This window comes from Diadema antillarum, unplaced genomic scaffold (assembly GCF_040938485.1).
Source record: "Diadema antillarum isolate AM-2024a unplaced genomic scaffold, OU_Dant_1.0 scf00000039, whole genome shotgun sequence".
NCBI classification, from domain to species: domain Eukaryota; kingdom Metazoa; phylum Echinodermata; class Echinoidea; order Diadematoida; family Diadematidae; genus Diadema; species Diadema antillarum.
The window spans coordinates 1470232-1495891 of record NW_027270928.1 but is presented as its reverse complement, the minus strand read 5'-3'; the positions used below and the strand labels follow the sequence as shown (position 1 = coordinate 1495891).

The following is a 25660-nucleotide window of genomic DNA, read 5'->3' as shown; positions in this document are numbered from 1 at the left end:
AACATTTAAGCATGGGTTATTGCATATTTCTCTATCTCTTTCTTTTCATGAGCATATAGTGAAGTATTTGATAATTGATATGTCCACCACCCGCAATGACCAGCCGCCATCTCCTCCTCAAACTGTTATCTAAAGTTTGTACTTGGCGCTGCTCAATGTTGGTCTATGCTCTCTGCAAGATGCGCTGAAATTCTTGCAGTGAAGTGTCATCTTTCAACTTCTTGCTCGCTTTCCACTTAATGATATCCCAAAGATTCTCTACTGGATTACAGTCGGGGGATCTTGCAGGCCACTCCATACGTTCGATGCCATTTCCCTCAGCAAACTGATCTACAACTTGAGGGCATGATGCAAAATGCCCACAGGCACATTAATGTGATCAACCTGAATTGGAATTACAAATCACATGGCTTCTACCAATATTTTCATATTGAGAAGGCCTATTGTTCAAAAAGTATGCATAACATCTGTTTAATAGGGAAGCACATTGTACCTGAAGAAATTCCTGAGAATTACACAATTTAAAAAGATCATTTGATAACTTACATAGGAAATGTATACAATATGCTCTCTATGGCCTAAAGTGCAACTTTTTTTCCCATGCATTTTGACATAAAATGCGATTTTTTACACCAATAATGATATCTGGTGGCAATGATATGCCATTCATGTTATGAGTAATGAAATTCCCTATCCATTCCCGTTCGAATTATGAACATCCGTAAAATACTTTTTGAGATATATCCAAAAATGTTAGGGGGGAACTTACTTTTTTTTGCTGAGTGTATATATATATATATATATATATATATATGTATGTATATATAGTGTCACATTGAAAATGCATTTCCAGGTTGTTTCATGTACAACACCTATCGGTCATTCAACTAGACAAACATGTTTACGGGTAGGGATAACGAGACAAAGAGTGCGAGTGAGGGAGCGAGAGAGAAAGCGAGAGCGAGAGAGAGAAAGTGATAGGACAGGTGTAAATGTTTTACAAGTCGCGCCATCGATGACCGAGAGGAGTTCATTTATTTTTGCATGACAATTAATGTAGAAAGAGAAGACAGGAAATAGCTCCAGTTCCGGGAGAGTGCTGTATAGGTGTTTTCGTTCAAGTCCTTTTAGTTGTATCAAATATTCCAAATGCCTCGAAAAGGAGTGTCGTAGTCGAGTAGCAATTTAACAGTAGAGTTGGATCTTTTCGTGGCAGACACCATTTTGATTTCACCGAGAGAACATTGAGTTAGCTCCGTGATGGCAGAAAACCAACCTGCCACACCCAGGCGCCAGTTGGCAAGATAATTTTGTGTCTAAGCCCAATTTCGTTTGCGGCCAGGAGCCGTCCGTCCACCTTACCGTCAGCCTGTATACTGGCTGATTTGAGTTCAGATTTTGTTTGCTGCCAGAAGGCATATTCCAACAGCCTTTGCAGCCTTCCAGTAGCCAAGAAGAAGAGGCATTTTGGTTATATTACACCGGTCATTGATGGCGCCGAGGCCGAGGTCGAATCTACTCCCAGGCCGACGCATTCGCAGCGGAGCGACTGTGCCCGCCCCTCGCTAGGGAGAACTTTTGACGCCAATGAATACGGAACGCGGGTCCCTCGCGAAACTTTGGAGCTGGAACAGCAACCTCGCATACAAGGACGCTCCACCCACGAATCAGTTATGTTCTGGAAGCGAATAGTTTGACAATTAAGGTGACTCTGTGGACAACGCAGGTGAGCGATGAACCTGGCGGGTGCATGACACCCTGTTGATATGATTGGTTATGACGAGGAAGTGTCGCCGAAGTAGAGAGGTGAAGGTCATGTTAAATTGGTAAAAGGATGAATATGATGTGCACCTAATTCGAATGTTGGTATTTATACACTCCATGATAGTTGCGGGTTAACACAGAACCCGGATGTAAACGGAAGCAGTGTAATTGAAGGCAAGTGTTATAACCGCGGTAAACCGTCGTGCGTGCAGGCTGGTCATCTCAGGATCAGCACTACGGTGGAGTGAACCATATAGTGTTGCGCTAGATAGCAGATAGTGGTATTGTCAGGGACAACGAATTGATAGTGAAGCTGTTATAATTATTCTGAACAAGTGTCAAGCCAAAAATTACAAGTGGAACCGGACCAAGGCAGGGTCCCGTTTACATGGTTGTCGAACATAAGAGTATTGTAATTTAATTTATCTCACTCAGAATTTTGATTTTGCATTTTATGTTGGTCACAACTCCTTGATTTCAGTCTTGTAAATATTCTACAAATGGTTTATTAAATTGTACATTGAAGTGAATGGCACGAGTGTGATTGAGTATTATTTAAGTCCGCCCATGTGACATTTTCTGGGGGCTTGTCCGGGAGTATAACTCGTGCCATTCGAAGTCACATGGGTATATAAACGGAGAAAACAGAGTAAAGAAAAAGGTTGAGGAAAACTTGTGATTTTTTTTGTTTCCTCTACATTTGTATGTATGTACTATCTATGTATGTATCTATGTATGTACTATCTATATGTGCACCGTTGTATATTCATTGTGTACATGATCTGAACTGATCTGAATACATTTTTGTATTATAAGTGCTCAGGTAATTCAGAATGGAGCTAGCTAAGTTAACTGAAATTGGAGAAAAGTTCGGATTCAGTGGAGAGGAGCTTAGGCAGTTTGTTACAGACGAGCAAAAGAGACTCAGAGAGGAAAGAGCGGACATGTTAGAGTTAAGGCGACAGGAAAGAGAAACAGCCGAGCTACAATTGGCGATAGCGCGTGAAAAGCAAACCAAAAGCGAATCAAGTTCTAATGGGTGCAAAGCTCGATCTCCAAAATTGCCTCTATTTCAGGAAGACAAAGATAACATAGATGCCTATCTACAGCGGTTCGAACGATATGCCAAAAATCAAAACTGGCCAACTACAGACTGGGCACTCAACTTAAGCACACTGCTTACAGGTAAGGCTCTTGATGTTCACTCTAGATTGTCAAGTGCGGAATCCAATGATTATGACACTTTGAAACATGCACTCTTGAAATCCTTTCAGCTCACTGCAGAAGGATTTCGCTCCAAGTTTTTTTCAGGCAAACCGACAACAGGAGAAACGGCATCCCAGTATGCAAACCGACTAGAGAACTACTTGAACAGGTGGGTAAGCCTCTCTGGTATAGAGCACACCTTCGAGGAGCTGGCAGATCTACTCCTCCGGGAGCAGCTCATCAGTGGGTGTCATCGAGAGCTGGCCATCTTCCTGAAGGAACGGCAGCACGAGACTTCGAAGGACGTGGTGAAACTAGCTGAGCAGTACTTAGACGCCAGAGGAGGCACCTTCAAACCACCCCCACCGGCACAAAGGAACATCCAGACACACGTGGGACAGATGCCACGGAGCAACACCAGACCTGAAGGTAAAATCCCTCCAAATAACATTTCAGGAAATAGGCCCCCATCTCAACCCAAATGTTACAACTGCCACCAACACGGTCACCTTGCCCGTGATTGTACAAAACAGGGAAACAGAGGCAGAACGTGTTTCATATGCCACAAACCAGGTCACATTGCTAACTATTGTCCTTTCTCCCCCATGAAATCGGCAGGTCTAGTCCTCGCCCAGGATCCAGAGCAAGGAAACCCCCCTATCTCGGAACACAACCTGGCTTCATTGGAACCCGATCAGGTAGAACCAAATCCACATACTCCCTGTCAATGTCCAGCTTGCACTAACACAAAGGTCAAAATTGAGGCTTCTTGTATGATGGTTCGGATGCCACTCAATGCCCCCAAGCTAGAATCCACCACAGACCATATCCAATTCAAATGTGGACACTCCTTGCCGTTGATGAGTGCAGCATGCACCAAAGAACATGTGGTCAGACAAATGCCAGTTACTAACGGACTAGTCAATAACAATCAAATTTCTGTTCTCAGAGACAGCGGCTGCAGCGGAGCTGTCATTAAACAAGATCTTGTCCAGCCAACCCAAATGACAGGTGAAGAAAGTACTTGCGTGCTGATTGACGGCACAGTGAAAACTCTCCCCGTCGCTAGAATAGATGTAGACACTCCCTTCTACGTAGGAAAAGTTAACGCATTGTGCATGAAAACTCCACTCTATGACCTGATTTTAGGTAACCTACCCGGAGTAAGAGAACCAGACAACCCAGATCCTGACTGGACGGCTACACCAATGCCTGTCGGCGCAGTACAGACGAGAGCCCAGGCTCAACGAGACGGTAAGCCATTTCGTCCTCTCAGAACCCCACACCCAATGGAAGATATCGTGACTCCAACAGCTCTCAAAGAGGCACAACAGAAGGATGAAACATTACACCGCCTGCGAGAACTCGCCGATACTCGTTCCGAGAAGGTAAGTCGCAATAACGGTCTCTCTTCCTTCTTTTACAAAGACGGAATGCTGTATCGCTCATTCCACTCTCCCCAAATGGACCCCGACACAACAATCACACAAGTGGTAGTACCAAAACAATACCGCAAACAGGTTATGCAAACAGCCCATGAAAATATACTCGGAGGGCATCAAGGTACCAAAAAGACAACAGAAAAGATACTTACCAATTTCTTTTGGCCCGGTATGAACTCTGACATTACCAGGTACTGTAGATCGTGTGACGTCTGCCAACGTACACTATCAAAAGGTCGTGTAACCAAGGTCCCACTCGGAAAAATGCCGCTCATCGAAGTCCCCTTCGAACGCATTGCTGTAGACATAGTTGGACCAATACACCCAATGACTGACCAGAAAAATAGGTACATACTTACCGTTATTGATGTTGCTACTAGGTACCCCGAGGCAATCCCACTCCCAAGCATCGAGACAGAAAGAGTTGCAGAAGCCCTAGTGAGCATCTTCACCAGAGTCGGAATCCCCAAGGAAATGCTGACCGATCAAGGGACTCAGTTCACATCTGATCTCATGAAAGAGGTAAGCAAATTACTCTCCATCAAACACTTCACTACATCCCCATATCACCCTGCCGCGAATGGACTAGTTGAGCGCTTCAATGGCACTCTAAAACAAATGTTGAAACGTATGTGCGCTGAAAACCCAAAAGACTGGGACAGGTACATTACTCCCCTTCTATTTGCAGTGAGAGAAGCACCACAAGAGAGCATGGGGTTCTCCCCGTTCGAGCTTCTTTACGGCCGGAAGGTACGCGGACCCCTCGACATCCTGAGAGAACTCTGGACAGGAGAAGCCGAAACAGGTGAGACCAAGTCTACTTACCACTATGTACTTGATCTCCGAAACAGGATCGACGAGACATGCCGCAACGCCCGCACTCAACTTCAGAAATCAGCAAACAGGTACGCAAAATACTACAATCAGAAGGCAAAACACAGGGAGCTACAAGTCGGAGACAAGGTACTCCTACTCCTACCAACTGACAGGAATAAGCTCCTTCTACAATGGAAGGGCCCCTTTGACGTGATCTCCAAAATCAGCTCCATGGACTACAGGATCGACCTCAACGGGAAACCAAAGGTGTTCCACATCAATCTTCTGAAAAAGTATCACGCTAGAAATGATGTTCCCTCTATTTCAGATGCCGAAGCTGCTTGTACCGCCGTGATCGAATGCGAAGAGCAAAATGATGACGAGGAAGAAACGCAGCAACCACTAACTAACACATCTCTCCTACAGCCTTTCCCATTTCAGGCGAAAGAGTCACTCGACGATGTCTCAATTAACTCAGCCCTTTCCTCCCCACAGAAAGAACAGGTCAACGAACTCCTCAACGAGTACAAAGACGTCCTGTCTGATCTTCCCGGTCAAACCACGTTAGGCGAACACCACATCAAACTCAAAGGAAATGAACACCCGAAGAGTAAACCATATCCCATTCCCCACTCTCTTAGAGACACAGTCAGAGAAGAGGTAAAAACCATGCTATCGCTCGGAGTAATTGAGCCATCAGAAAGCCCCATTGCCTCCCCCATAGTACTGGTTAAAAAGCCCGATGGCAGCAACCGGTTTTGTGTAGACTTCAGAAAACTCAATAAAGTGACTGTATTTGATGCTGAACCCATACCAGATCAAGATGAACTCTTCACAAAAGTCGCCCATGCAAAGTTCTTCACCAAAATAGATCTCAGCAAAGGATACTGGCAGGTACCCATGGCTGCCGAATCCAAACCACTAACCGCTTTTCTTACCCCCGATGGTCTCTTTCAGTTCACAATGATGCCCTTCGGCTTAGTGAACGCTCCCGCCTCCTTCAGTCGACTGATGAGGAGACTGCTAGACCGACTCGGAGGAACGGTGAACTACATCGACGACATCCTCATCTATTCGACCACGTGGGAAGAACACCTACGTACACTCACAGAACTCTTCAGACGACTACGAGCCGCAAAGCTCACTGCTAGACCAAGTAAGTGCTTCATCGGACAGACAAGCGTCGAATTCCTAGGACATGTGATCGAACACGGACAGGTAAGACCCCGCCCTGAAAAACTCAAAGCCATCCAAGAGGTAAGTCAGCCTCAGACCAAACGAGAGCTCAGATCCTTCCTAGGTATGGCGAACTACTACCGGAAGTTCATTCCGAACTACGCCGCCGTCGCCGCACCACTCACAGACAGGACCAGAAATGCTGAACCAAACAAGGTAAAATGGGAAACGAGCCAAGAGCAGGCCTTCACAACACTGAAGGAAAAACTTTCTAACCCCCCTATCCTTCATTTGCCAGATTTGTCACAGGACTTCATCCTCAGGACAGACGCCTCCAACGTTGGACTAGGAGCAGTCCTCCTCCAAACACACCAAGACGAACGATTTCCAGTCTCCTACGCGAGCCGAAAACTGCTTCGACGAGAACAAGCATACTCAACCATAGAACGTGAGTGCTTAGCTGTAGTTTGGGCAGTAAAGAAGTTCGAACCATACTTGTACGGCAGACAATTTGTGCTAGAAACCGACCACCACCCACTAGTGTACATGAACAAGGCTAGCCCTGCAAATGGGAGGCTAATGCGTTGGATTCTGGCTTTGCAACCCTACAGATTCCGTGTGGAAGCTATCCGCGGCAGCGAGAATGTTGGCGCAGACCTACTAAGCCGGCTGTAGAGAGAAAGATAGTGTTATAAGTAATTTCTTTTAATTATGAAATGCATTTTTCGAAAGGGGGAGTGAAATGTCACATTGAAAATGCATTTCCAGGTTGTTTCATGTACAACACCTATCGGTCATTCAACTAGACAAACATGTTTACGGGTAGGGATAACGAGACAAAGAGTGCGAGTGAGGGAGCGAGAGAGAAAGCGAGAGCGAGAGAGAGAAAGTGATAGGACAGGTGTAAATGTTTTACAAGTCGCGCCATCGATGACCGAGAGGAGTTCATTTATTTTTGCATGACAATTAATGTAGAAAGAGAAGACAGGAAATAGCTCCAGTTCCGGGAGAGTGCTGTATAGGTGTTTTCGTTCAAGTCCTTTTAGTTGTATCAAATATTCCAAATGCCTCGAAAAGGAGTGTCGTAGTCGAGTAGCAATTTAACAGTAGAGTTGGATCTTTTCGTGGCAGACACCATTTTGATTTCACCGAGAGAACATTGAGTTAGCTCCGTGATGGCAGAAAACCAACCTGCCACACCCAGGCGCCAGTTGGCAAGATAATTTTGTGTCTAAGCCCAATTTCGTTTGCGGCCAGGAGCCGTCCGTCCACCTTACCGTCAGCCTGTATACTGGCTGATTTGAGTTCAGATTTTGTTTGCTGCCAGAAGGCATATTCCAACAGCCTTTGCAGCCTTCCAGTAGCCAAGAAGAAGAGGCATTTTGGTTATATTACACCGGTCATTGATGGCGCCGAGGCCGAGGTCGAATCTACTCCCAGGCCGACGCATTCGCAGCGGAGCGACTGTGCCCGCCCCTCGCTAGGGAGAACTTTTGACGCCAATGAATACGGAACGCGGGTCCCTCGCGAAACTTTGGAGCTGGAACAGCAACCTCGCATACAAGGACGCTCCACCCACGAATCAGTTATGTTCTGGAAGCGAATAGTTTGACAATTAAGGTGACTCTGTGGACAACGCAGGTGAGCGATGAACCTGGCGGGTGCATGACACCCTGTTGATATGATTGGTTATGACGAGGAAGTGTCGCCGAAGTAGAGAGGTGAAGGTCATGTTAAATTGGTAAAAGGATGAATATGATGTGCACCTAATTCGAATGTTGGTATTTATACACTCCATGATAGTTGCGGGTTAACACAGAACCCGGATGTAAACGGAAGCAGTGTAATTGAAGGCAAGTGTTATAACCGCGGTAAACCGTCGTGCGTGCAGGCTGGTCATCTCAGGATCAGCACTACGGTGGAGTGAACCATATAGTGTTGCGCTAGATAGCAGATAGTGGTATTGTCAGGGACAACGAATTGATAGTGAAGCTGTTATAATTATTCTGAACAAGTGTCAAGCCAAAAATTACAAGTGGAACCGGACCAAGGCAGGGTCCCGTTTACATGGTTGTCGAACATAAGAGTATTGTAATTTAATTTATCTCACTCAGAATTTTGATTTTGCATTTTATGTTGGTCACAACTCCTTGATTTCAGTCTTGTAAATATTCTACAAATGGTTTATTAAATTGTACATTGAAGTGAATGGCACGAGTGTGATTGAGTATTATTTAAGTCCGCCCATGTGACATATAGAAAAGGAGGAACAGTAACAGGAATAATTATGACGAAGCTACGCACCGATTTCTCCTTCTTTTCTCATATCTCACATGTGCAAAATTATTCAGGAGAAGCCAAAAAGCTGTTGTAGCGGTGACTTCTTTCGCAAAACATTATCCCAATTCACCGCTACGTGAATCTCATTAGAAGATCCAGCTGAGGCACGCGGCTGGTTGTTATTCATAACTCTCTGCCCCAAAAAGGAACATGCGCATAAAGAGTTGAAAGGTTGGTCCGTCGGGTATTCGAGCTTGGGTCTGCCTGAACAGCTAAGTATGACGTCTCCGTGACCGAGCGGTTAAGGCGTTGGCGTTCCATGCCAAAGACCCGGGTTCGATTCCCAGCGGAGACCAATTTTTCAACTCTTGCGTTTTTCCGAAAAGGAGGAACAGTAAGAGGAATAATGATGTCAAAGCTACGCACCGATATCTCCTTCCTTTCTCATACAATATCTCACATATGATATGATATATATATATATATATATATATATATATATATATTTATATATGTATATATACATATATATATATATATATATATATATATATATATATATACATATATATAAACTGGACAGCAAAAGAAAGTACCCGTGCACTTCTGTCAAAGCCACACACAAAAATTTACCCCCTAGAAATAAAGAGTTTTTGTACATAGGGTTGCTACAATGCCCCTTACTAATCACATGCACATAGGCAAGTGAATGTCTTCATAAGAAAGAAGAACTTGACACGCACATCATCTTGGTCACTGAGTCAAAAGTCACACGCAAAAGCACTTTCCACCACAGATGGGTGAGATCAAGGGAACAGCCTCCTGTCAATCGGCAAACATTGATCCAAGCTCTGCAGGAGGAATGGACAGAACTTCCCCAGGACTACGCCAGAAAGCTCGTCCAGAGCATGCGTCAGAGATGCCTTGAATGTGTCCAGGCACGAGGAGGATATACACATTATTGAAAATTGATGTTTGTGACTGCTTTTTTCGTCCTGTGACACTGAATTTGCATAAAACTTGTAAGGCTCATTCTGTTACATTTTGTGACTTTTGATTCAGTTACCAAGATGCTGTGCATGTCATTGTTTTTCTTTGTAATAAAGATAATCACTTGCTATTGGGTATGTGATTACTAATGGATATTGCGGCATACCTGTGTACACAAATTGTTTATTTCTAGGAGGTGAATTTTTGTGCGCAGCCTTTGACAGAAGTGGGTACTTTTCTTTTGCTGTCCAGTGTATATACATGTATATATATATATATAATCAGGTAAGATGTGTAAAAACTTCTGTTGTGTATTGTATGCACATGTCACTGCTTCTGAATCAATGCTACATGTATATTCATATCAGCAAAGCTTTCATGACATCACTCAAATTTCCAAACGTCTATGAGACACAAGGGTCTGTAATAATATTGTCTTTTATTCACAGATGTGCATCGCTTATCATTCTTTCCATCTGATGTGGACATAACCAAGAGTTGACAATGTGATCACAGTAATCAGTGATATGTACATGAATTGTAAGAGTTATACAAGGCTGTCGATTGTTCATGTGAACACGAGGGGGAAAAAAATCTTATTCATTTTGATGTGTAATAGCAAGTTGAACAGCAATATCGGTCGTCTTCATATTAACATGCTACATTAGATAAATTTTGCTTCATGTTGAATAAGAAAGAGAACTGCAATGCTCCTGTCTTATACTCAATGGACAAAATGATGTATGTTTAGCACACATACAAAGTAATTTGTGTACAACCTGTCAATAACTCCAACAGTGATTTTAAAAATGTTCAAGATATGACATGTAATGCATGTGTGTAAGTCTGTTGTACCACAAAACATTATATCATATAAAATGTTCGCAACAAAGCCTAAGATATAAGAGATATCTGTATTTTTCTCACTAAACCGTAACTGTAGACGATTTAGTCTGAAAACATTTTTATTATTACTATTGTTCACATTTTGTATATTCAACAACACTTAACGTCGATTTTACAGATTCAAATTTTTACAGTGGTTGTTTCTATCCCTAACTTACATTTTAGAACTATTTTAAAGCACTAATACTGTTTTTTGGTTTCATCTGCAAATGGTAAATTATGCCTTTAATTGGAAATTATAGTTTACTAGATCTACATAGATTATGTTTCATTTTCTCATGAAAATTTGATAGGTCTTCAATTAAATACACTTAAACTTTGAAATTTTAAAATGAACTGATGGTTTCAACGAAATGAATTATCATATGATATTTCGAGAATCACATTATGCATTTTAATACCTCACAATTTCAATCTTTGAATTCACCATTCCTATTAACTAACACTGATAACTGTTTTTTTTTTCTTCAAGTGGGAATTATGTGTCATGTCGACTTTTTTAAGAATCTCATGTGCCTCTTGTGATGTTGACATCTGGATAGGAGTCAAATACAGACTTAGAGCCAGCGATTCCATTAGACCTTGGCGAAGCTGTGGTATCTACACTCAGCAAAAAAAAAAAAAAAAAAAAAAAAAGAGAAGAAAGTAAACACTTTTTCCACTTAATATTTTTTATAGAAGGTTTTGATAAAAATCAATGTGTCATATACCATATCAAAGATCACTTAATTGGCTATCAATCTGGTAGGTTTATGCAAAAGGAAACTTTACGCATGACTGAACACATTCGTTTTGTCCTCCAAGGCAGAAAAGTAAAAATTGCAGAATTGGACATATCAAAATTCATTTGCAAATGACCTCCAAGATAGCAAATGATAACCAAAGACCAATTTAACACAATGAGAGACATGAATGAAACAACAGAAATAAGTTTCCGTTCCCTTGTTTCCTTTTTATATTCAAAACAAAAACATAGTGGGGAAACCGAAGGTGGAACATAGGCATTATCCATCAATTCAAACTTTAAATGACATAGGGAGTAAGCCGTAAAGGTGATAAAGTCGACAGAATTTCTTCATTTTACCCTTTAACTAAGGAATTTAAGAATGCACGAGACAAATTCAGGAACCAAATATTATTTCAAATTGTCTTAATTTGGAATAACGTTTTAGATTTAACTTTCTTTGTTACCATAATTTCTCTCTTATGTCTTTTGACTGCGGATTTGACAGAAAATTCTTCATTTTCCTCCACTATTTTTTGCCTTTCTTTATCTTTGGAGGGTTACAGAGACATTATTGAGATCATATGTTGATTTTTGCAAATTAATTTGCATTTCTATTGTGTTGAATTTGTCTTTTGTTCTCATTATTATATGGAAGAGCAAATACGGTTGAATAACAACTTGTCCTTTTTGCAATGTTTACTTTTGTGCCTTAGAAGAGAAAAACGAATGTGTTCACTCATGCGTAAAGTTTTCATTTTCATTGACCTATTGGATTGATAGCCAATTAAATATGCCTTTAACATGGTCTATAAAACACCTTTTTCAGCCAGATAGTCTATGAGAAGGATAAACTTGAAAAAGGTGTTTACTTTCTTTATTTGCTGAGTGTATATTTGGTTTTGGTTTCTTTATACCTGCAAATCGTGATTGTTAACGTCTCAACAAGTTTACCAATGTAAAGTCAGGTTTGAACTGTTCTTTAAATGGGACTTATGTGAAATGTCGAGCTTTTTAAGAACCTCATGTGCCTCTTGTGATGATGACATCTTTTCAATTCAATTCAATTCAATTTTATTTCCATTTCCATTGAATAAACAGAAAAAAAAATATATACAATACATTTACAGAACAAATTTATAACAATTTCAAAGAAAACGTACAAGTGGTCACGAGTAACAACAGAATTTCGTTTCTAAGGTATATACCTAATACAAAGATTAGAATGGAAATGGAGGGTCCCACTTAAAAAGCAAAGCTTGTAGGGTATGGGACCCTCAAAAAATACGTACACAAAGTCAAAGAAACCAATGTCAACTGACATGAAACTAACTTAGGAAGGGGAAAAAAGAAGAGGAAAAAAAAGAACAAAAAAGTGGGAAATGAGACTATGGTACAACACGAGCTATCTAGATAGGAGTCAAATGCAGACTTAGAGCCAGCGACTCTAGAAGACCTTGGCGAAGCTTTGGTATTTATATTTGGTTTTGGTTTCTTTATTCCTGACAAATTGCGATTGTTAACGTCTCAACGAGAGTTTTTTGCCCCTCTTTTCATGAACGGCCAGGAAAGCATGCCGATGTGTCATGAGGTCGGGAGACTTCACTCATCCCCAAAATAATACAGATTCAAAAAGCATCTCCCGACATTGCAAAACTCAGCACCACTGCAAAACGGGTTCCCCGAACCCTCTTATCGCGGGCTAGATGAGTCGGAAGGGGGGGGGGGGGTGAGGAGGGTAGTTATAAACGTTATCCAAGATTGTCATGGGTGTCAAAGTCATTATTACGTTCAATTATTACGTTCAATTAATCATAAAAATTATTTATATTATTTATATTATGTAAGTAAGGCTTAAAAAAAACACAGCAATCCCGTGATAAGCATACTGCATATAAAAATGCTCTCACTATAGTATTGCGTAAAGAAAAAAGGAATTATTATATGAGAAAATTAGATTTGTTTAAAAATGATATGCGTAATACTTTCATAGTCCCCTTATAGGTTACCGAACTCATTCGGTGGAGACAAAAACCAACTGCACTTACAATTTGTATTTGTGATGATTGTGGAGGAGCAGAAAGTTACCAAAATGTGCCGTCAATGTCCTGCACATTTTGGTAAATTTACCAAAATGTGCAGGTACAAAAATGTGCCGTAACATGTTATGGCACATTTTGGTAACTGAGTTATGCTGAGTGGAGGGGTAGGTGCATTCCAATGTCTTTTGTTAAACATTTTAGTACTTAATTGCAATGATTGACAGATGAGATCATCTGAGGAATATTGGTTTGGAAGGATTTTTTGTGGGCGTTCCCAAGTAATCTGAAGAAAAATAGAAGAAAAAATCGGTAAAAATATATGGAATGTTTCTAGATATTCGTTTCACCGGAAAAGTGATGTTGATGGTATCATAAATCAACACAAATCAACATGCCTTTGGATTTCAGGGGGCCTTTAAATGTCGTTGGTAACTCATTCGCATACAATATGATTTACATTAAAAAAGAATAAAAAAAAATCACCTTTAAAAGCACCGTGATGGGAAATGTAAGAAGCATGTTCGAATGTTTTAATGTTTCCTGCAAATCTTATTCATTTCTAGTGGGAAAGATACTGGAAGAAAGAGCAGTCCCGCTTCGTGGGAACGTCAAGGTTATATAACAATGGGGAGGGAAGATCTCGCTCTGAATCACAAAGAATGTCTGTGTTGGATGTGGTGAGAGGAACAAAGACTCGCGCTCCGATGAGCAGACAAACACATAAATATATTCTATTCTCGTCTTCATTCCATCGACATAATTATATGAAAAGCATTTAATTGATTTTCATCAGTCGACCGTGCTATCGGTAGACCTACTGATGGCAGTCTGGCACCCTGTACCTCTTTTAACTGGCATTGTCACTCAGACACATTCTCAATATGCATGTTATCATAATAACATGCACAGGGGTAGAAAATGTACCCGACCACCATCACGATCAATAGTTTATCACATTATTCTTTAGTGCCATTTGGGCTTTGCTAAGTACAAGAAGATGTCAGAGGTCACTTTACGAAGCTCTGATGAAGCAGCACTTACTTTTCTCTTTTGTTATTTTTTTTTTTCGTTCATGTATCAGAAGGAAACAAAATCCAAATCCACAATCTCAGGATAATTCTCTGCAATCTATGTAATAATATGCCACACGACAGGCATAATGTAACACACACACACACACACACACACACACACAAGCATATTATGTGTGTGTGTGTGTTGTGTGTGTGAATGTGTGTGCGTTGTGTGTATGTGTGTGTGCGTGTGTTTTTAAAGGTGAATGTGTGTGCACGGGGTGTGGATGTGTGTTTACAAGTGGATGTGTGTGTGTGTGTGTGTGTGTTGTTAAGTGGATGTGTGTGCAGGGTGGGTGTGTGAATGGGTGGGTGGATGAAAGGTGGATGAGATGAGAGCTGGATGAGAGGGAGTGTGTCTGTCTCGGGTAAGGAGGTGGATGTGGTGTAGAGGGTGGGGAGGTGGTTTAGATATGAGAAGGACGTTTTTTTTTTTTGGGGGGGGGGTTAAAGTTTAAAGTTATGAGTAGTTGAGGGTTGGGTATGGTGGAAAGGTGGGAATGAAGGTGGTTTGTGTTGTTGTTGTCATTGTTCTTTTAATACAATAGAAATTTCATTTCCTGTTTGTCTAGTGTTTGGCTAAATTGCTTAAAATTGCATATGAATTTTTCTTGTTTGTTTTGTAGTTAAAAAGGAATGATCGGATAATTCATTCTATTTTCTTCCTTCTGTTTGATTTCTGCCTTAAAATGAATTGAATGATTATTCTTGTTTTATGGATTATGGATTATGTCTCATAACTGTAGGAATATTTACATGAATTATGACAGATGTTATGTAGAATGTGTGTATTTTTTTTTGAATTGTTATATTCTCAAAGGAAATGGAATTAATGAAAAGATCACTGAAAACAAAAAAAAAAGTGTGTGTTCAAATGCATTGGTAACATTAAGAAAATGTATCAATAAATGTTTAAATTCAAACATATTACTATAAACAGCATTTATTATTATCAGTATCATATACATGACTTTGCCAATACAAAAAAGTGGCAAATGATTGAGGTCGATAATGTGAGAGTCGGATACCTCCTAATTGGCGAGACAATTTCCATTTCTTTATGCAACACCCCCCCCCCCCCCCCCCCCCCCCCGCCAGCGTTTTTTTTTAAAGACGGCACAGATTGGGGCATGGCGCGTGTTAAACCTATGGGAAAAACGTTGGGTTAGGGTTTTTGGTTATGGTTATGGTTATGGTTAGGGTTAGGGTTGGGGTTAGGGTTAGGGTTAGGGTTTGATGGTTAGGGTTAGGATTAGGATTAGGGTTAGGTTTAGGGATAGGGTCCCCGATAGATTTTTAGTTTCCCCAATCAGTGCCGTCTAAAAAAAACACGCCCCCCGCCATCACCCCCGAAAAAAAAAGAACAAATACAAATAAGCGTGTGTGTATAATTTCCTCAAATTGAAAACAGCTTCACTTCCCCCCCCCCCCCCTTTTTTTTTTTTTTGGTCTTTGTAGAATTTTATCAAGTTGAAATACGACAAAACATTCCCTCTGACTTCCGAACAGACACATACTTTGTGATATATCCTTGTTTAGGGAGATACGTTGTCTGACACAACAATATGCCTATTGCAGCTGACGCACCGTGAAATTTTTAATGAGCCAAGAGAAATGTGCAGTCACGTTAACTTATCCCATGGGTCTGGCAAGTAGGTCTAAAATTAGGACACTCATTAGATAGACTGAATGGACACACATAATATGTGTGTGTGTGTGTGTGTGTGTGTGTGTGTGTGTGTGTGTGTATGTGTGTGCTGTCAAACTCGTCTGTATGACTGCTCAGCAGGGGGAGCAGAAAGTTCACAGACAAATTGTACACATTTTGATTATATATATATATATATATATATATATATATATACACTCAGCAAAAAAAGTAAGTTCCCCCTAGCATTTGTGGATATATCTCAAAAAGTATTCAACCGATTTTCATAATTCAAACGGAAATGGATAAAGAATTTTATTACTCATAACATGAGTGGAAAATCATTGCCACCAGATATCATTATTGGTGTGAAAAAAAAATGCATTTTATGTCAAAATGCATGGAAACAAAAGTTGCACTTTAGTGATTTGCAATGACTTTTACACAAATAATCAAACAATCACTCATGATTCTGAACATTTAAGCATGGGTTATTGCATATTTCTCTATCTCTTTCTTTTCATGAGCATATAGTGAAGTATTTGATAATTGATATGTCCACCACCCGCAATGACCAGCCGCCATCTCCTCCTCAAACTGTTATCTAAAGTTTGTACTTGGCGCTGCTCAATGTTGGTCTATGCTCTCTGCAAGATGCGCTGAAATTCTTGCAGTGAAGTGTCATCTTTCAACTTCTTGCTCGCTTTCCACTTAATGATATCCCAAAGATTCTCTACTGGATTACAGTCGGGGGATCTTGCAGGCCACTCCATACGTTCGATGCCATTTCCCTCAGCAAACTGATCTACAACTTGAGGGCATGATGCAAAATGCCCACAGGCACATTAATGTGATCAACCTGAATTGGAATTACAAATCACATGGCTTCTACCAATATTTTCATATTGAGAAGGCCTATTGTTCAAAAAGTATGCATAACATCTGTTTAATAGGGAAGCACATTGTACCTGAAGAAATTCCTGAGAATTACACAATTTAAAAAGATCATTTGATAACTTACATAGGAAATGTATACAATATGCTCTCTATGGCCTAAAGTGCAACTTTTTTTCCCATGCATTTTGACATAAAATGCGATTTTTTACACCAATAATGATATCTGGTGGCAATGATATGCCATTCATGTTATGAGTAATGAAATTCCCTATCCATTCCCGTTCGAATTATGAACATCCGTAAAATACTTTTTGAGATATATCCAAAAATGTTAGGGGGGAACTTACTTTTTTTTTGCTGAGTGTATATATATATATATATATATATATGTATGTATATATAGAAAAGGAGGAACAGTAAGAGGAATAATTATGTCGAAGCTACGCACCGATTTCTCCTTCTTTTCTCATATCTCACATGTGCAAAATTATTCAGGAGAAGCCAAAAAGCTGTTGTAGCGGTGACTTCTTTCGCAAAACATTATCCCAATTCACCGCTACGTGAATCTCATTAGAAGATCCAGCTGAGGCACGCGGCTGGTTGTTATTCATAACTCTCTGCCCCAAAAAGGAACATGCGCATAAAGAGTTGAAAGGTTGGTCCGTCGGGTATTCGAGCTTGGGTCTGCCTGAACAGCTAAGTATGACGTCTCCGTGACCGAGCGGTTAAGGCGTTGGCGTTCCATGCCAAAGACCCGGGTTCGATTCCCAGCGGAGACCAATTTTTCAACTCTTGCGTTTTTCCGAAAAGGAGGAACAGTAAGAGGAATAATGATGTCAAAGCTACGCACCGATATCTCCTTCCTTTCTCATACAATATCTCACATATGATATGATATATATATATATATATATATATATATATATATATATATTTATATATGTATATATACATATATATATATATATATATATACATATATATAAACTGGACAGCAAAAGAAAGTACCCGTGCACTTCTGTCAAAGCCACACACAAAAATTTACCCCCTAGAAATAAACAGTTTTTGTACATAGGGTTGCTACAATGCCCCTTACTAATCACATGCACATAGGCAAGTGAATGTCTTCATAAGAAAGAAGAACTTGACACGCACATCATCTTGGTCACTGAGTCAAAAGTCACACGCAAAAGCACTTTCCACCACAGATGGGTGAGATCAAGGGAACAGCCTCCCGTCAATCGGCAAACATTGATCCAAGCTCTGCAGGAGGAATGGACAGAACTTCCCCAGGACTACGCCAGAAAGCTCGTCCAGAGCATGCGTCAGAGATGCCTTGAATGTGTCCAGGCACGAGAAGGATATACACATTATTGAAAATTGATGTTTGTGACTGCTTTTTTCGTCCTGTGACACTGAATTTGCATAAAACTTGTAAGGCTCATTCTGTTACATTTTGTGACTTTTGATTCAGTTACCAAGATGCTGTGCATGTCATTGTTTTTCTTTGTAATAAAGATAATCACTTGCTATTGGGTATGTGATTACTAATGGATATTGCGGCATACCTGTGTACACAAATTGTTTATTTCTAGGAGGTGAATTTTTGTGCGCAGCCTTTGACAGAAGTGGGTACTTTTCTTTTGCTGTCCAGTGTATATACATGTATATATATATATATAATCAGGTAAGATGTGTAAAAACTTCTGTTGTGTATTGTATGCACATGTCACTGCTTCTGAATCAATGCTACATGTATATTCACATCAGCAAAGCTTTCATGACATCACTCAAATTTCCAAACGTCTATGAGACACAAGGGTCTGTAATAATATTGTCTTTTATTCACAGATGTGCATCGCTTATCATTCTTTCCATCTGATGTGGACATAACCAAGAGTTGACAATGTGATCACAGTAATCAGTGATATGTACATGAATTGTAAGAGTTATACAAGGCTGTCGATTGTTCATGTGAACACGAGGGGGAAAAAAATCTTATTCATTTTGATGTGTAATAGCAAGTTGAACAGCAATATCGGTCGTCTTCATATTAACATGCTACATTAGATAAATTTTGCTTCATGTTGAATAAGAAAGAGAACTGCAATGCTCCTGTCTTATACTCAATGGACAAAATGATGTATGTTTAGCACACATACAAAGTAATTTGTGTACAACCTGTCAATAACTCCAACAGTGATTTTAAAAATGTTCAAGATATGACATGTAATGCATGTGTGTAAGTCTGTTGTACCACAAAACATTATATCATATAAAATGTTCGCAACAAAGCCTAAGATATAAGAGATATCTGTATTTTTCTCACTAAACCGTAACTGTAGACGATTTAGTCTGAAAACATTTTTATTATTACTATTGTTCACATTTTGTATATTCAACAACACTTAACGTCGATTTTACAGATTCAAATTTTTACAGTGGTTGTTTCTATCCCTAACTTACATTTTAGAACTATTTTAAAGCACTAATACTGTTTTTTGGTTTCATCTGCAAATGGTAAATTATGCCTTTAATTGGAAATTATAGTTTACTAGATCTACATAGATTATGTTTCATTTTCTCATGAAAATTTGATAGGTCTTCAATTAAATACACTTAAACTTTGAAATTTTAAAATGAACTGATGGTTTCAACGAAATGAATTATCATATGATATTTCGAGAATCACATTATGCATTTTAATACCTCACAATTTCAATCTTTGAATTCACCATTCCTATTAACTAACACTGATAACTGTTTTTTTTTTCTTCAAGTGGGAATTATGTGTCATGTCGACTTTTTTAAGAATCTCATGTGCCTCTTGTGATGTTGACATCTGGATAGGAGTCAAATACAGACTTAGAGCCAGCGATTCCATTAGACCTTGGCGAAGCTGTGGTATCTACACTCAGCAAAAAAAAAAAAAAAAAAAAAAAGAGAAGAAAGTAAACACTTTTTCCACTTAATATTTTTTATAGAAGGTTTTGATAAAAATCAATGTGTCATATACCATATCAAAGATCACTTAATTGGCTATCAATCTGGTAGGTTTATGCAAAAGGAAACTTTACGCATGACTGAACACATTCGTTTTGTCCTCCAAGGCAGAAAAGTAAAAATTGCAGAATTGGACATATCAAAATTCATTTGCAAATGACCTCCAAGATAGCAAATGATAACCAAAGACCAATTTAACACAATGAGAGACATGAATGAAACAACAGAAATAAGTTTCCGTTCCCTTGTTTCCTTTTTATATTCAAAACAAAAACATAGTGGGGAAACCGAAGGTGGAACATAGGCATTATCCATCAATTCAAACTTTAAATGACATAGGGAGTAAGCCGTAAAGGTGATAAAGTCGACAGAATTTCTTCATTTTACCCTTTAACTAAGGAATTCAAGAATGCACGAGACAAATTCAGGAACCAAATATTATTTCAAATTGTCTTAATTTGGAATAACGTTTTAGATTTAACTTTCTTTGTTACCATAATTTCTCTCTTATGTCTTTTGACTGCGGATTTGACAGAAAATTCTTCATTTTCCTCCACTATTTTTTGCCTTTCTTTATCTTTGGAGGGTTACAGAGACATTATTGAGATCATATGTTGATTTTTGCAAATTAATTTGCATTTCTATTGTGTTGAATTTGTCTGTTGTTCTCATTATTATATGGAAGAGCAAATACGGTTGAATAACAACTTGTCCTTTTTGCAATGTTTACTTTTGTGCCTTAGAAGAGAAAAACGAATGTGTTCACTCATACGTAAAGTTTTCATTTTCATTGACCTATTGGATTGATAGCCAATTAAATATGCCTTTAACATGGTCTATAAAACACCTTTTTCAGCCAGATAGTCTATGAGAAGGATAAACTTGAAAAAGGTGTTTACTTTCTTTATTTGCTGAGTGTATATTTGGTTTTGGTTTCTTTATTCCTGCAAATCGTGATTGTTAACGTCTCAACAAGTTTACCAATGTAAAGTCAGGTTTGAACTGTTCTTTAAATGGGACTTATGTGAAATGTCGAGCTTTTTAAGAACCTCATGTGCCTCTTGTGATGATGACATCTATTCAATTCAATTCAATTCAATTCAATTTTATTTCCATTTCCATTGAATAAACAGAAAAAATATATACAATACGTTTACAGAACAAATTTATAACAATTTCAAAGAAAACGTACAAGTGGTCACGAGTAACAACAGAATTTCGTTTCTAAGGTATATACCTAATACAAAGATTAGAATGGAAATGGAGGGTCCCACTTAAAAAGCAAAGCTTGTAGGGTATGGGACCCTCAAAAAATACGTACACAAAGTCAAAGAAACCAATGTCAACTGACATGAAACTAACTTAGGAAGGGGAAAAAAGAAGAGGAAAAAAAAAGAACAAAAAAGTGGGAAATGAGACTATGGTACAACACGAGCTATCTAGATAGGAGTCAAATGCAGACTTAGAGCCAGCGACTCTAGAAGACCTTGGCGAAGCTTTGGTATTTATATTTGGTTTTTGTTTCTTTATTCCTGACAGATTGCGATTGTTAACGTCTCAACGAGAGTTTTTTGCCCCTCTTTTCATGAACGGCCAGGAAAGCATGCCGATGTGTCATGAGGTCGGGAGACTTCACTCATCCCAAAAATAATACAGATTCAAAAAGCATCTCCCGACATTGCAAAACTCAGCACCACTGCAAAACGGGTTCCCCGAACCCTCTTATCGCGGGCTAGATGAGTCGGAAGGGGGGGGGGGGGGGTGAGGAGGGTAGTTATAAACGTTATCCAAGATTGTCATGGGTGTCAAAGTCATTATTACGTTCAATTATTACGTTCAATTAATCATAAAAATTATTTATATTATTTATATTATGTAAGTAAGGCTTAAAAAAACACAGCAATCCCGTGATAAGCATACTGCATATAAAAATGCTCTCACTATAGTATTGCGTAAAGAAAAAAGGAATTATTATATGAGAAAATTAGATTTGTTTAAAAATGATATGCGTAATACTTTCATAGTCCCCTTATAGGTTACCGAACTCATTCGGTGGAGACAAAAACCAACTGCACTTACAATTTGTATTTGTGATGATTGTGGAGGAGCAGAAAGTTACCAAAATGTGCCGTCAATGTCCTGCACATTTTGGTAAATTTACCAAAATGTGCAGGTATAAAAATGTGCCGTAACATGTTATGGCACATTTTGGTAACTGAGTTATGCTGAGTGGAGGGGTAGGTGCATTCCAATGTCTTTTGTTAAACATTTTAGTACTTAATTGCAATGATTGATAGATGAGATCATCTGAGGAATATTGGTTTGGAAGGATTTTTTGTGGGCGTTCCCAAGTAATCTGAAGAAAAATAGAAGAAAAAATCGGTAAAAATATATGGAATGTTTCTAGATATTCGTTTCACCGGAAAAGTGATGTTGATTGTATCATAAATCAACACAAATCAACATGCCTTTGGATTTCAGGGGGCCTTTAAATGTCGTTGGTAACTCATTCGCATACAATATGATTTACATTAAAAAAGAATTTAAAAAAAATCACCTTTAAAAGCACCGTGATGGGAAATGTAAGAAGCATGTTCGAATGTTTTAATGTTTCCTGCAAATCTTATTCATTTCTATTGGGAAAGATACTGGAAGAAAGAGCAGTCCCGCTTCGTGGGAATGTCAAGGTTATATAACAATGGGGAGGGAAGATCTCGCTCTGAATCACAAAGAATGTCTGTGTTGGATGTGGTGAGAGGAACAAAGACTCGCGCTCCGATGAGCAGACAAACACATGAATATATTCTATTCTCGTCTTCATTCCATCGACATGATTATATGAAAAGCATTTAATTGATTTTCATCAGTCGACCGTGCATTCGGTAGACCTACTTATGGCAGTCTGGCACCCTGTACCTCTTTTAACTGGCATTGTCACTCAGACACATTCTCAATATGCATGTTATCATAATATCATGCACAGGGGTAGAATGTACCCGACCACCATCACGATCAATAGTTTATCACATTATTCTTTAGTGCCATTTGGGCTTTGCTAAGTACAAGAAGATGTCAGAGGTCACTTTACGAAGCTCTGATGAAGCAGCACTTACTTTTCTCTTTTGTTATTTTTTTTTCGTTCATGTATCAGAAGGAAACAAAATCCAAATCCACAATCTCAGGATAATTCTCTGCAATCTATGTAATAATATGCCACACGACAGGCATAATGTAACACACACACACACACACACACACACACACACACACACAAGCATATTATGTGTGTGTGTGTGTTGTGTGTGTGAATGTGTGTGCGTTGTGTGTATGTGTGTGTGCGTGTGTTTTTAAAGGTGAATGTGTGTGCAGGGGGTGTGGATGTGTGTTTACAAGTGGATGTGTGTGTGTGTGTGTGTGTTAAGTGGATGTGTGTGCAGGGTGGGTGTGTGAATGGGTGGGTGGATGAAAGGTGGATGAGATGACAGCTGGATGAGAGGGAGTGTGTCTGTCTCGGGTAAGGAGGTGGATGTGGTGTAGAGGGTGGGGAGGTGGTTTAGATATGAGAAGGACTTTTTTTTTGGGGGGGGGGTTAAAGTTTAAAGTTATGAGTAGTTGAGGGTTGGGTATGGTGGAAAGGTGGGAATGAGGGTGGTTTGTGTTGTTGTTGTTGTTGTCATTGTTCTTTTAATATAATAGAAATTTCATTTCCTGTTTGTCTAGTGTTTGGCTAAATTGCTTACAATTGCATATGAATTTTTCTTGTTTGTTTTGTAGTTAAAAAGGAATGATCGGATAATTCATTCTATTTTCTTCCTTCTGTTTGATTTCTGCCTTAAAATGAATTGAATGATTATTCTTGTTTTATGGATTATGGATTATGTCTCATAACTGTAGGAATATTTACATGAATTATGACAGATGTTATGTAGAATGTGTGTATTTTTTTTTGAATTTTTATATTCTCAAAGGAAATGGAATTAATGAAAAGATCACTGAAAACAAAAAAAAAGTGTGTGTTCAAATGCATTGGTAACATTAAGAAAATGTATCAATAAATGTTTAAATTCAAACATATTACTATAAACAGCATTTATTATTATCAGTATCATATACATGACTTTGCCAATACAAAAAAGTGGCAAATGATTGAGGTCGATAATGTGAGAGTCGGATACCTCCTAATTGGCGAGACAATTTCCATTTCTTTATGCAACACCCCCCCCCCCCCCCCGCCAGCGTTTTTTTTTAAAGACGGCACAGATTGGGGCATGGCGCGTGTTAAACCTATGGGAAAAACGTTGGGTTAGGGATTTTGGTTATGGTTATGGTTAGGGTTAGGGTTAGGGTTGGGGTTAGGGTTAGGGTTAGGGTTAGGGTTAGGGTTAGGGTTTGATGGTTAGGGTTAGGATTAGGATTAGGGTTAGGTTTAGGGATAGGGTCCCCGATAGATTTTTAGTTTCCCCAATCAGTGCCGTCTAAAAAAAAACACGCCCCCCGCCATCACCCCCGAAAAAAAAGAACAAATACAAATAAGCGTGTGTGTATAATTTCCTCAAATTGAAAACAGCTTCACTCCCCCCCCCCTTTTTTTTTTTTTGGTCTTTGTAGAATTTTATCAAGTTGAAATACGACAAAACATTCCCTCTGACTTCTGAACAGACACATACTTTGTGATATATCCTTGTTTAGGGAGATACGTTGTCTGACACAACAATATGCCTATTGCAGCTGACGCACCATGAAATTTTTAATGAGCCAAGAAAAATGTGCAGTCACGTTAACTTATCCCATGGGTCTGGCAAGTAGGTCTAAAATTAGGACACTCATTAGATAGACTGAATGGACACACATAATGTGTGTGTGTGTGTGTGTGTGTGTGTGTGTGTGTGTGTGTGCTGTCAAACTCGTCTGTATGACTGCTCAGCAGGGGGAGCAAAAAGTTCACAAATTGTACACATTTTGATTATATATATATATATATATATATATATATATATATGTATATGTATATGTAGAAAAGGAGGAACAGTAAGAGGAATAATTATGTCGAAGCTACGCACCGATTTCTCCTTCTTTTCTCATATCTCACATGTGCAAAATTATTCAGGAGAAGCCAAAAAGCTGTTGTAGCGGTGACTTCTTTCGCAAAACATTATCCCAATTCACCGCTACGCGAATCTCATTGCAGATCCAGCTGAGGCACGCGGCTGGTTGTTATTCATAACTCTCTGCCCCAAAAAGGAACAGGCGCATAAAGAGTTGAAAGGTTGGTCCGTCGGGTATTCGAGCTTGGGTCTGCCTGAACAGCTAAGTATGACGTCTCCGTGACCGAGCGGTTAAGGCGTTGGCGTCCCATGCCAAAGACCCGGGTTCGATTCCCAGCGGAGACCAATTTTTCAACTCTTGCGTTTTTCCGAAAAGGAGGAACAGTAAGAGGAATAATGATGTCAAACCTATGCACCGATATCTCCTTCCTTTCTCATACAATATCTCACATATGATATGATATGATATATATATATATATATATATATATATATATATATATATATATATATAGATAGATAGATATGTATATATATGCATATATATATATATATATGCAACCCCCACACCCCTTTTCGTCTCAAGGGGCCGACCAATGTTGTACAGAGGCGGATAAATTTTGGTCTGGTCTGTTAGCTTCTCTCTGT

General features: G+C 39.3%; 1 protein-coding gene and 1 non-coding gene across 2 annotated transcripts; both read left to right on the top strand.

Annotated features, from left to right (window-relative positions):
• Nucleotides 1-2546: 2546 nt before the first annotated feature.
• Nucleotides 2547-7079, top strand: LOC139710948 (uncharacterized). Its single transcript, XM_071622873.1, has one exon. It carries the CDS (start codon nucleotides 2598-2600, stop codon nucleotides 7077-7079), a length of 4482 nt encoding a protein of 1493 aa, XP_071478974.1. The 5' UTR covers nucleotides 2547-2597.
• Nucleotides 7080-25285: 18206 nt separating this feature from the next.
• On the top strand, nucleotides 25286-25357 carry Trnag-ccc (transfer RNA glycine (anticodon CCC)). Its single transcript has one exon. It is a non-coding gene; the product is annotated as a tRNA-Gly (tRNA).
• Nucleotides 25358-25660: the final 303 nt, after the last annotated feature.

Coding starts and splice junctions, on each gene's coding strand:
- LOC139710948 (XM_071622873.1), top strand. CDS start 2,598: ATGGAGCTAGCTAAGTTAACTGAAATTGGAGAAAAGTTCGGATTCAGT.